Source organism: Bufo gargarizans, chromosome 5 (assembly GCF_014858855.1).
Source record: "Bufo gargarizans isolate SCDJY-AF-19 chromosome 5, ASM1485885v1, whole genome shotgun sequence".
Lineage (NCBI taxonomy): Eukaryota > Metazoa > Chordata > Amphibia > Anura > Bufonidae > Bufo > Bufo gargarizans.
In genome coordinates this window covers 179,647,095-179,660,481 of record NC_058084.1, presented here as the reverse complement: position 1 = coordinate 179,660,481, position 13,387 = coordinate 179,647,095, and the positions used below count along the sequence as shown (strand labels likewise).

The 13,387-nt window shown below is 43.7% G+C and overlaps 1 protein-coding gene across 1 annotated transcript in view; it reads right to left on the bottom strand.

The window, feature by feature from the left end:
* VOPP1 (VOPP1 WW domain binding protein) overlaps window positions 1-7,597 on the bottom strand; it is a 120,095-nt gene extending 112,498 nt beyond the window's left edge. Inside the window, exon 1 of the mRNA XM_044295218.1 lies at window positions 6,951-7,597. Coding sequence (XP_044151153.1) covers window positions 6,951-7,001 — 51 coding nt within the window. The 5' untranslated portion in view covers window positions 7,002-7,597. The remainder of the gene's footprint in view (window positions 1-6,950) is intronic.
* Between the last annotated feature and the right edge of the window lie 5,790 nt (window positions 7,598-13,387).

The window sequence follows — 13,387 nt, the reverse complement described above, 5'->3', positions numbered from 1 at the left end:
TAATATTGGTCAACTCCTTTAAAGGTATTGTCCAGCCTTTACTAAGTGATTCATAGGCCATCACTAGCTGATCAGGGAAGGTCCAACACCTTAAAACCATTGCTTTCAATGGGAATAGCTCTGTAGTAACAAGCTCCCTCTACTACAAGGTTGACGGAGCTGTGTAGTTCTGGCACTGACTTCTGGTGACACAGCTACACCTGAACAGCTGATTGGCGGGTGTACCGGACCCTGACCGATCAGCTAGTGATGGCCTATGTTAAGCATTTGCAACATAGTGTAACACTGCACCGGACGACCACATCAACACTCCGATGTTTGTCTCAATGGGTAATTGTATTCCGTGTTTATGTAATTATAAATATGATATGGTTACACTGATTACGTTGGTGTATAAATTACTTTGTGTGTTGGCTACTATACTGTGAATAGGTGTGTTATATTGCTAATTGGCATATGGTGTATTGGACCAAAATAGTGGGAGATTTTTTGTTTGTTAACGTTTCTTCCACCAACTGAACAGTCGTTCAAAAGCATGTAAGCTCTGTATGCTAATTAGCAGGTGCTTTTTGGCTGATTGCCTGAGAGTGATCAGGTGGTCATCCGACCTTGTGCACTTATAGAGTTCATTGGAGTCCATGTGTACAGACATATTATCCCCTATGAGCAGTGGTCTGTGTGTACAAGGTCCTATGGAGCATGCCACGTATGGAAAAGAAGACAATAAAGGCATAGTATAGGCCAGGGATGGCCAACCTGTGGCTCAACAGCTGTTGTAAAACTACAACTTCCACCATACCCTGCTGTACGCTGATAACTGTAGGCAGCATGGACATGCTGGCAGGGTCGGCACTTCCATATAGGCAAGGACGGCAATTGGCCCCAGGCCCCCAAGTCCTTAGGGGCACCCTCCGGCCCGCAACTAACTATATTTTCGTGGCGGCAAGTGGGGGCAGCGGCGGCAGGAGAGTCACACAGGGAGATGAGCGCTTCCATTGTGGAAGCGCTCATCTCCATAGTCATCTGTATCGCTATCCTCAGGACAGCGATACAGATGGCTGTGCTGTAGGGCAGGGGAGGGAGAGGTGTGTCCCTTCCCTGTACCTCTGATAGGCTGCTGGCACTAGGCCGGCAGCCTATTAGAGGCCGGTGCAGGCGGCACGGTGACGTAATTGCGCTGCCTGAGCTGTACAGCACGGGACACAAGCCAGAAGAGGCCTGCATCGCATCACTGTGTGATGGAGGTAAGTATAAGTGTTTATTTTATTCTATATGTGTACAATACTGGCACATGATGGGGGGAAGGGCTCTGACTACTGGCACATGACATGAGGGGGGCTCTGGCTACTGGCACATGATGGGGGGGCTCTGGCTACTGGTACATGGGGCTCTGGCTACTGGCACATGATAGGGGGGCTCTGGCTACTGGCACATGATAGGGGGGCTCTTGCTACTGGCACATGATATGAGGGGGGCTCTGGCTACTGGCACATAATATGGGGGCTTTGGCTACTGGCACATGATGGGGGCCCTCTGGCTACTGGCACATGGAGCTCTGGCTACTGGCACATGATATGGGGGCTCTGGCTACTGGCACATGATATGGGGGGGGCTCTGGCTACTGACACATGACATGGGGGTCTCTGGCTACTGGCACATGATGGGGGGGCTCTGGCTACTGGCATGTGGGGCTCTGGCTACTGGCACATGATATGGGGGCTCTGGCTACTGGCACATGATATGATATGGGGGGGCTGTGGCTACTGGCACATGATGGGGGGGCTCTGGCTACTGGCACATGGGGGTCTGGCTACCGGCACATGATATGGGGGGCTCTGGCTACTGGCACATGATATGGGGGGGCTCTGGCTACTGACACATGACATGGGGGTCTCTGGCTACTGGCACATGATATGGGGGCTCTGGCTACTGGCACATGATATGATATGGGGGCTCTGGCTACTGGCACATGATGGGGGCCTCTGGCTACTGGCACATGATGGGGGCCTCTGGCTACTGGCACATGATGGGGGGGCTTCTGGCTACTGGCACATGATAGGGGGCCTCTGGCTACTGGCACATGATAAGGGGCCTCTGGCTACTGGCACATGATAGGGGGGCCTCTGGCTACTGGCACATGATAGGGGAGGCCTCTGGCTACTGGCACATGATAGGGGGGCCTCTGGCTACTAGCACATGATATGGGGGGGTCTTGTTACTGGCACATGATAGTGGGGGGCATCTATGGGGGCACATTTTACTGGCACATTATTAGGGGACATCTATGGGGCACTTATTACTGGCACATTATTGGGTGGCACTATGGGGGCACTTCTTACTGGCACATTATTGGTGGGCACTATAGGGGCATCTACTGAGGCCACAAAGAACGGGCATTTTATATGGGGGCTCTGTATAGGAGCATATTATACTGGGACACATTATGGTGGGTACTATGGGGAAGGGGGGAGATGAGTACTATGAGGTCATCTACGGGGGCACTAAGAAGGGGTATTTTATACTTACAAATTATGGGGGACACTGAGGGCATCTACTGGGGCACTATATATGGGGCATTTTATACTGGTACATTATGGGGGGCACTAGGAGGGAGGGGGGAGAGGAGCACTATGGGGGCATTTACTAGGGGCACTATATAGGGGTATTTTATACTGGCACATTATGGGGGCACTATTTAGAACATTAGCTCAACTGGGGGCATTACAAGGGGGTATTTTTTGCACTGTCACATTATAAGGAGAATTATTTCTACTGGGGGGGGGGGGGGGCATTATGGTGGGCTTTATTACTCCCCCATGGTATGACCCCCTAGTAGCAGCACCAGCCTCTCCCTGCTCTGCTATCTCTCTGCCCCTTCTCCAAATCCTTATTATGAAATCTTTCTCATTAGGATAAAACACATCAGCTCCACCGAGCCCCCCAGCCAAGTGTTGAAGTGGTGTCCGAGATCCCCAAGGGTCAAGCCAAGTAATTGTAAGTTTTCATATGAAATATGTTTGTTATACACATATAGCATATACCGTGCCACACAATATACAGTACAGTTTTTTCTGTATGAATGTCCACAAATTAAATCTCCAGAGTCAATACGGTACATTAAAGTCAGCAAGTGTCATGGGGGGGGGCCTTATTGTTTTTCGCCCCAGGGCCCCATTTCACCTAGAACCGGCTCTGCATGCTGAGAGTTGTTGGCCATCCCTGGTACAGGCAATGTATGGGAGCTGTAGTACCACCATGTGCATGATCATTAACTAAGAGTCAGAATACAAGTCACATGATCCCTCTCAGCCCGGAAGTTTGGCAGGCCGTCTACTTTAAAGAAGTCATATTCTCTTTCATACATATGTCGTACCAAAAAATAACCACAACTGAAAGGTTCTAGTAAATTTTCCTGTAATTGTTTTTATTAAAAGCATTTGCATGACTCAACAAGTAAAAAAAAATATAATGTGCTCCATTTCCAACATTTTTGTTTTTACACATCAAGCTGTGATTTTCTTTAAAAAAAGAAAAAAAAAAATCTAAATTTGCACAAAATCTCAGTAGAAAATGTGTGGATAGAAAACTGCAGGAACAAAACTGCCAAGTTTAGACTTACAGTATATCAAGGGGAGTTACATAAAATAGACTGATGTGTTCCTGGGATGTCAGGCACCTGGTCAGTGAGAGTAAGAACCCATGGGATATGTGGCCACCCACTCAGAACTGCAGCTGTCGGTGGTTATGGAGTGCAGCAGTGTTACCTTACAGGGGTTGTCCAACTTCTAAGTGTGCTTTAAATAATTCCCACCACCACCACTTACAGTACCAGAAAAGCTGATGAGATATTAAGAAATCTCATCCACATGCAACATCAAAAAAATCTGCTGAGTAAATTGACTTGTGCGGTGTCAATTTGTGTGGTTGATCTCCACTGCAGATTCCACCCTTTGCAATGTAGAGGGTGAAATCCACAGCCATTTCGGCAAGGAAAAAAAGGCATGTATTAAACAATTCTCCACTGCCACTAACCACAACCTTCCCAAGGATTGGTGGGCAGTGCTCAAGATAAACTCTGGATGGTCACAGGTTATATAAGGAGCTGCTGAACATCTCTGTTCAATTGCCTTACCTCTGTGGAGGGCAGAAGTAACTTACACTCCCACCTTACCCTTGTCTTTCCATTGGCTAGCACATGATCGTAGAGGGATTTTCCATCCCAAATTTGTGATGACAATATGTTTTTTGATAATACATTGAATGGGTAAAAGTACTGTGACACACCTCCTAATCACTGAATTGAGCTGTTCTACTCAGTCCCATTACAACAGGTGTATAAAATCCAGCACCCAGCCATGCAGTCTTTACAAATATTTTCAAAAGAATGGCTTGTTCTATATATCTCACTGAATTCAAGTGTGGGACTGTAATAGCATGCCCCCATTATAACAGAGAAAGTTCTTCTCTCCTAAATATTCCACAAGAAACTGTAAGTGGTATTATTGCAAAGTGTAAGCATTTAGGAACCATGACACCAAATCATGCCCTGGGCAAGGCCACATGGAAGCTGGGGGAGTGGGTAACCACATGTTATGAAGTCCACTCAAGATGCCAATACCTTGGAGAGGCAGTTGCTTGATAATCTTCTTCTGTTCTAGTTTAGTAATCTGTACTATCTAGTCATTCTGCCTTTCACGTACTGGAAATCAGCTCTCCGAGCACTGACCTCCTAGATTTGTGTTTATATACAGATACACGGCAGCCAATCTGAGGAGGCAGAGCTGAAAGGAGGAGGGACAGAGCAGCAGCCCGAACCAATAACGAGACAGGGGGTGTTTCTCAGACTACTTCAGGCCCCTGTAGGCACTACAGCTAAGCTGTAGACACAGATCTAAGTTCTGTCCTAATCTGCTGAGCTAAAAAGCAGCAGGATCTGGGGATAGCAGATAAGCATCCCCTGTAGGTAGTGACTTACATATTATTTTTGAGCCACTTTATTTCTGTACTGGCAAGCCTCCATTTCCTTAGGTTCCTGGAATCATTGGACTCGCTGCAGTAGCTGAAAATCTTTAATAAGGAACAACAATGCTAAATAATATGCAACCACATATATTACAAATGCTTGGTGTTTGTTACCCACGTTTTTTTCTACAAAGTATGAACAGGTGAAAATGTAAAGAAAAGGCCTGTATGCCAAAACTATGCATAACCATGGAAAGTCATTCAAGAGGAAGTTCTAAATTTCATAAAGTACAGCAGTTTCTCAAAGGAGGAGCCATAACATCTGTATGGGCATAGTTTAGCAAAACCCAATTTTTTTTAATTATACAGATTGTGGAGAGCACAAAAGGACATAGAGATAAGCAAATCACTCAAAATTCGATTTGAATTCAATTCAGCTGAACCAATGAGAACTCAGTCCGAATCGATTCTACCCGAATTAAAAGTGCTCTAATTGGTCGGAGGTCTCCTAGGACCCATATTTGTCTTTCTTATTTCTCACTTTTTAAAATGTTTTTATTAACAGTATCAATTTTATTTTTATCTCTTGCTCAAAAATTCACCCAATTCAAATTACTAAACATTCAGGTTTGGATCAACCTCACATTTTTTTTTTACAAAATTCAGGTCAAAGCCAAGTAATTTAGAATCTATTCGCTTATCTTTAGACATTGATTACTTTTTATCAATTGTAACCGGCATTATGATTGTGATCCTAGCAGCCCTCTGTGCAGGTACCTGTAGTCTTCCTGCCCAAATATCACCAAGTCAAATGACTAACACCTTCTTGGACTTGTCAGAGCTTCTGTGCCTGTCTATAAGGTTGCTCTGTGCTGTAGCCATAGCGGATGCCAGCTGCTATGTTTGAATTTCACTTTTTGACCTAATTTACATGTACAACAGCAGAGTATTGATCACAACAACAACAGGATTTATTAATAGCCCGTAGCCTCAACAAATCTGTTATGCTTTCCAGGGGAAGAAGAACATGTTTGAAGTTACACTATGCTATAGGATAGCAATAAGCATCACGTGACAAAATAATCAAAAGTAGCTTGTGACCAAATCTGGTACTGTAGCTAAAATGTTAATGAAACGCATGGGAGAGAAAAGCTAATAGATTGAGAGGAGAAAAAAGACTGTCTTTTCTCCTTAAAGCCACCAGGAGAACAATGGACGCATACATGCAGGAAGAGTACAAAGAGTACAGTAGCAGAAAGGCCTTACATTACATACTGTGCTGAGTACTGTCTTCTATATCTTCTGCTGTAAATAATAAATGAAACAAAGAAAGGTCTATAGAGGGAGGCAAAAGGGCTTTTCATGACCTTACACCTAATTCTGGCCACCTAGCAACATTTATTAGATAGGGTAATCTTTATAACTCAACTGATCGTCTTGAAAGACAGCAGTCACGGTGGTCCTCAAAGTGTTTAGAAGCACCACTTAAAAAAGGTGTTCTGCAGCAGTTATTATTTGCAATTACCTGCTGGAACAGGAGGTACATTAAGAGAAATCTTAATAGTACAAAGGTGAATATGGATCATGAAAGAAGGGGGCCCTGCTCAGGCTGGCCCCATCCCAAGTCCCAGGATGGAAGGGGGGGGGGTGTTCTGGCATGAATTAGTGTCAGGAGGGACTTGTAAATTCAGATAAGTATGCCCCTGCTTCAAAAAATGTTCTAAGTTCACACATCTGGTCCCCTTGTATACCCCTCCCCATCAGGTATAGACAGAACAGGAGGGCGTTACAGGGTTCTTTAGCTGAAGACTTGAATAAACATATATAGAAGATAAAGGGCAATTTGTCAAAGGAGGGTGGATGTGTCTATAGCTATACATCAAGATATATGGAATGGAAACTGCTTTCTATAACTGATGATATGACATCATAAATGGTGAGTGGATGGCACCTATAATACAGGACAACCGCCTGTGACCTGCGCTTACCTCCAGAAGCAGTGACAGCAAGAAGAATCCAGCACACTGCAAACTCTTCATGTCTCAAGCACTTCCTTTAAGACATCAACCCAGTGATCAGCCCTTCGTCCACCAGCATCAATGGCCAGTTCTCCAGTCACAGATGTAGAGTTCCTCCCCAAATCACTGCTCCAGCCTTCAGTTTGGAGGTCTCCTCCAACTGTTGGAAACTCACATAGCGGATCCTGGGGAATCAGGAACAATCAAAAGCAGAGAGTATAGAAGATTGATCCGGGAACTCCTGTAATGGTTACAAGCTCATCCTCAGATCATCAGATGGCAGAGCTAGGGGTGGCTCATACAGGAGGAGGCGAGGAGGCTGATCATGTGGGAAAGCCAACACAAAATAACGATGTGGGAGGGGGACGTGAAAAAGGAAGAAAGAAATAGCAGCAGGGAAAGGAAGGCAGGGTGGAATCCTAAGCTTGATCCCTCATGGAAATGGATGGAGAGGGAAGACTGAGATCACACAGTGAGGAGGGGATTAGGAGGAGGAGGGGGCGCCTGGCCTTCTCCACCTCCCTCCTTCCCTCCCTGTCGTGTTTCTTTATGGCAGCAGTAATGAGATCTTTCATATTATATGATTATTGTTCTCGAGCGGTGTCAGTGGCCTATGTGAGGCATCCTGTGATAGTACAGGCTGTGCTGCTGAGCTGTACATGAGGAAGGGCTCTGTTCTCTGTCATGGGATTAATGCTGTGGGTATGTCTATACAAAGCACACCCCTTGTCATTTCAGGCTCAATCATGCCTAGTATAACGCACTTTGCTAAGATATTGCAATAGGTTTACCAATATCACATTGAGTTCTGCAAAGTGAAAACTCAACTTGGTTACATCTGTCTGGTGACAAGACTGTGCATACAAAGCTGAAACTGCCTTCTGATTCCCACAAAAACAAATTTGTCATTTTTGTCACCCAAAAAAAAGCATTTTAAAACAAGCAGATTTTAACAGAAATACTACAAAGGTATTAGACATAAAAAAAGGGCATGAAATTGGATATGTCAATTCATTGTATCAAAGGCTTGGGCACACTGATTTTGATGTGTTGAATCCATTCGGACCCAAAGTACTACATGAAGCATGTAAACTGGCATGAAAGTGGACATGTAACGCGTCTTCAAAGGGTTCAGTACACCAGGAGCTGGACTCTGTATAGACTTCAGGTGAAAAAAGGCTACAATAGGTGTTGTGGGTACAAAATTGGTATCCAGTTGGGCTTAGAAATTATTGGTGGCAACTAAGGCTGAGTTCACACTTCAGTTATTTGATCAGTTATTGCCATCAGTGATTGTGAGCCAAAACCAGTAGTGAAGCCTAATCAGATATAAGGTATAATGGAAAGATCTGCATCTATTCTGTGTTTTTGACCCGCACCTAGTTTTGGCTCACAATAAGGGCTCATGCACACAACAGTATTTTGCGTTCAGTATACTGGCTGTTTTTTTAGTTCAGTATGCGGTACATATACTGAACCATTCATTTCAATGGTTCAGCAAAAAAAACTGGTGTCTCCGTGTGCATTCCGTTTCAGTATTTCCATATTTCTGTACCGTGAAAAGATAGAACATGTCCTATTCTTGTCCGCAAATCACGGAGCTTGGCTCCATTCAAGTCAATGGGTCCACAAAAAAAAGGAAAACATACGGAAATGCATCCATATGTCTTTTGTATCCGTTCCATTTTTGCAGAACCATCTATTGAAAATGTTATGCCCAGCCCAATTTTGCATACTGTATATGGCATACGTAAAAACGGAACGGAAAGGAAATTGAAACAAAAAACGGAAAGCAAAACATTGAAAAAGCCATACGGTCGTGTGCATGAGCTCTAACTAATGGAAATAACTGACTAAATAACTGAAGTGTGAGCTCAGCCTTAGGGCTCATTCACATGAACGTAAGTGCTCCGTGCCCGTGCTGCGGGCAGCATACGGGGGTTTTGCAAAACACTGGACACCAGCCATGTGCATTCCGCATCACGGATGCGGACCCATTTACTTGAATGGGTCCGCAAATCCGGAGATGCGGTGCAGAACGGAAGCATGGAACGAAACCCCGCGGAAGCACTACAGGGTGCTTCTGTGGTGTTCCATTCCATGCTTCCGTTCCGTCATGTATCTGCAAAAAAACTTCCGTTACAATACAACCGCATGTATCCATCATGAATGGATCCGGTTGTATTATGTCTTATATAGCCATGACGGATCCGTCATGAACACCATTGAAAGTCAATAGGGGACAGATCCGTTTTTTATTGTGTCACAGAAAACGGATCTGTCCCCATTGACTTACATTGTCCCCATTGACTTACATCGTGGACCGAAAAGCGCTGCTTTCAGTGTTATTCTGTCCGCGATGGGGATGCAACCAAACGGAACGAAATGCATTTTGTCCCCATTGACAATGAATTCCGTTTCGTTCAGTTTTGTCCCCATTGACAATGAATGGGGAAAAAACTGAAGCGTTTTCTTCTGCTATTTAGATCCTATGACGGATCTCATTAGCGGAATTGAAAACACTAGTGTGAAAGTAGCCTATGCATGGGATCTGTTTTTCTTTTGCATGATCCAATAAAAAAAATGGATCCTGTTGCATTAGTTATCATCCGGTTGAGCTATTTCCATCTGAAATCCGCTTTTTTAGACAGAAACAAAAGTACTGCATGCAGGACTTTTTTTCCTGGCTAAAAAAAGGATCTCAGTCGGAAATGGCTCAAACGGATGATAACTGATGCAACAGGATCCATTTTTTTTTTTTTTTTTTTACAGGATCAAGTTTTTTTTCTCTCTCTCTCTTCTTATGACGGAAAGCTAAACGGTTATGTGAATGCACCCTTAGTGGGGGTTTTAATAAGGGTACAGCCACACGGTCCGTTTCCTAAAGTCAAAATCAGAAGTGGATCATTAACCAGCTCCCGACCGCCTAACGCAGGGATGCGTCCTGCGGGCAGCAGGGTTATTTCTCCTTGATGCGCTGGCGCGTCATCTCGCGAGACGCGAAATTTCCTGTGAATGCGCGCTCACAGGAGCGCGCGTTCACAGGATCGGAAGGTAAGCGAGTTGATCTACAGCCTGCCAGCAGCGATCAATCGCTGGCAAGCTGTAGATGCGATTTTTTTAACCCTTGAAAGGTATATCAGACGCTGTTTTGTTAACAGCGTCTGATGTACCTGCTACCTGGTCCTCTGGTGGTCCCTTTTGCTTAGATCGACCACCAGAGGACACAGGCAGCTCTGTAAGTAGCACCAAGCACCACACTACACTACACCCCCCCCCCCCCCCGTCACTTATTAACCCTTGATCACCCCCGTCATTGATCACCCCCCTGTAAGGCTCCATTCAGACGACCGTATGTGTTTTGCGGATCCGCGGATCTGCAAAACACGGACACCGCGGATCTGAAACACACGGACACCGGCAATGTGCTTTCCGCATTTTGCAGATCCGCACTTTGCCAGAACTATATAGAAAATGCCTTTTCTTGTCCGCAATGTTCTATAGGCTCTACAAAAAACGCAGTGTTCGCCCGATCAGGCCTGATCTTGTGCGCAGACTTGCATTCTGTCCGCCCCACCGCAGTGACAGAATTATTTTTTTCTGATCACTGCAAAAACACAGTAAAATCGCTGTGGCGCTATAATGATCACTTTTGAGGGGCATGGCGAGTTCATAGAAGATTTTTTTTTTGCACAAGTTAGCGGAAATTGATGTTTTTTTGTTTTTTATAACAAAATCTTATATTCCACTAACTTGTGACAAAAAATAAAATCTCACATGAACTCACCATACCCCTCACGGAATCCAAATGCGTAAACATTTTGAGACATTTATATTCCAAACTTCTTCTCACGCTTTAGGGCCCCTAAAATGCCAGGGCAGTATATATACTCCACAAGTGACCCCATGAGGTGACACCTTGGGGTGTTTTCTTTCCAAAATGGGGTCACATGTGGGGTATTTATACTGCCCTGGCATTTTAGGGGCCCTAAAGCGTGAGAAGAAGTCTGGAATCCAAATGCCTAAAAATGCCCTCCTAAAAGGTACTCATTGGAATTTGGGCCCTTTGCGCACCTAGGCTGGAAAAAAGTGTCACACATGTGGTATCTCCGTACTCAGGAGAAGTAGGGAAATGTGTTTTGGGGTGTATTTTCACATATACCCATGCTGGGTGAGAGAAATATCTCTGTAAAATGACAACTTTGTATAAAAAAAATGGGAAAAGTTGTCTTTTACAGAGATATTTCTCTCACCCAGCATGGGTTTATGTAAAAACACACCCCAAAACACATTGCCCTACTTCTCCTGAGTACGGCGATACCAGATGTGTGACACTTTTTTGCAGCCTAGATGCGCAAAGGGGCCCAAATTCTAAAGAGCACCTTTAGGATTTCACAGGGCATTTTTTACGCTTTTGGATTCCAAACTACTTCTCACGCTTTAGGGCCCCTAAAATGCCAGGGCAGTATAAATACCCCACAAATGACTCCATTTTGGAAAGAAGACACCCCAAGGTATTTTGTGAGGGGCATGGCGAGTTCATGTAAAATTTTATTTTTTGTCACAAGTTAGTGGAATATGAGACTTTGTAAGAAAAAAAAAAAAATAATCATTTTCCACTAACTTGTGACAAAAAATAAAAACTTTCATTAACTCACTATGCCAATCAGCGAATACCTTAGGATGTCTACTTTCCGAAATGGGGTCATTTGTGGGGTGTTTCTACTGTCTGGGCATTGTAGAACCTCAGGAAACATGACAGGTGCTCAGAAAGTCAGAGCTGCTTTAAAAAGCGGAAATTCACATTTTTGTACCATAGTTTGCAAATGCTATAACTTTTGCGCAAACCAATAAATATACACTTATTGCATTATTTTTTTTATCAGACATGTAGAACAATAAATTTAGAGAAAAATTTATTTAAAATGTAGTTTTATTTGAAAAATTTTACAACAGAAAGTGAAAAATGTCTTTTTTTTTGCAGAAATTTCGGTCAATTTCGATTAATAACAAAAAAAGTTAAAATGTCAGCAGCAATGAAATACCACCAAATGAAATTGAGAAGGAGGTAAAATTAATTTGGGTGGTAAGTTGCAGGACCGAGCAATAAACCGTGAAAGTAGTGTAGTGCAGAATTGTAAAAAGTGGTCTGGTCATTAAGGGGGTTTAAGCTAGGGGGGCTGAGGTGGTTAAAGGAGAGAAATTCTTAAGTACAGCTATGACACCTCTTTTTTAAAAAATTGTTGGCTTCCATAACTGCATCAGGAGACTTGACCGTGTGGCCATAGCCTAAGGGTACGTCCACGTGGGAGGCATTTTGCTTCACAAAATGAGTTCCATGCAGATTTCACTCTATGCATTGCAAAGAGCATATTCGCACAGGAGATTTGCAGTTGTACTTGCCATCTGCATGTCGATTTAGATTCTCGCTCACAAGCATGGGAGGAGTTTTTGATGTAAATTTCATGCAGATTTTGGCCCTAAATATGTGCCAAAATCCGTATGGATAATCCACTGTATGAATAAGCACCAAAGGTGAACAACACAGCAGAAATCTGCAGAATAAATTGACATGTTGCAGGTAAAAAATGTGCACAGCGTGTCAATTCCTACATGGATTCCACACCGATTTTTTATACAGTGTGTGGATGAGATTTGCATAAATGCTATCCACTCTGCCGCCAATGTAAAATGCGGTGGATTTTCCACCTACAATGCCACGGTGGAAAATCTGTGGCGTACCTGGCCTGTGTGGACACACCCCAACTGTGTGCATCTGTTTGTGTATAGATATTTGTGTGTTTGAGCGAATATCACGGTTGTCAACCAAACTTTTTTTTTTTTAAGGACAATTTATCCAGAAATCACGAGCAGCCAACATTTTTTTATGGAGAAATTGGAAAACTATAATGAACTGTGAAGACTCTAATTAATATATGTCGATAGGTCAGATACTAATAGTGAACACATTACCAGCATTTACTATGAGCTATAAAATGTTGAGCATTACAAAGGGACCTGCTCCAGTACGACAACTACAAAAAATTAGGGACACTGGAAAAAAGTCTCTTATATTTAAGGACTATCTAGGAATTTCCATGGTGACTATGTAAAGTATGTCCCTGAACATATGCTGTAATGCCATAGCATATTTGTTATAGGGGCCACATGAACAGCCGTGACACCACTGAATATGAACTACCACTAAGTGAAATACATAGCAGCTTTCATCTCTTATAAAGTATTCCATATATAACTGGCTCATGTGTTATGGTAGGAGAGGGATCATTGTCAGCGTGAAGGAAATGGCAGTAAGAGAAAGTCTATGATGGAATACAGTACTAGGCAGAAATTACTGAGACGACATATATAGTGTGGCTTCTCAATGATGTTCACTTCAATGAATC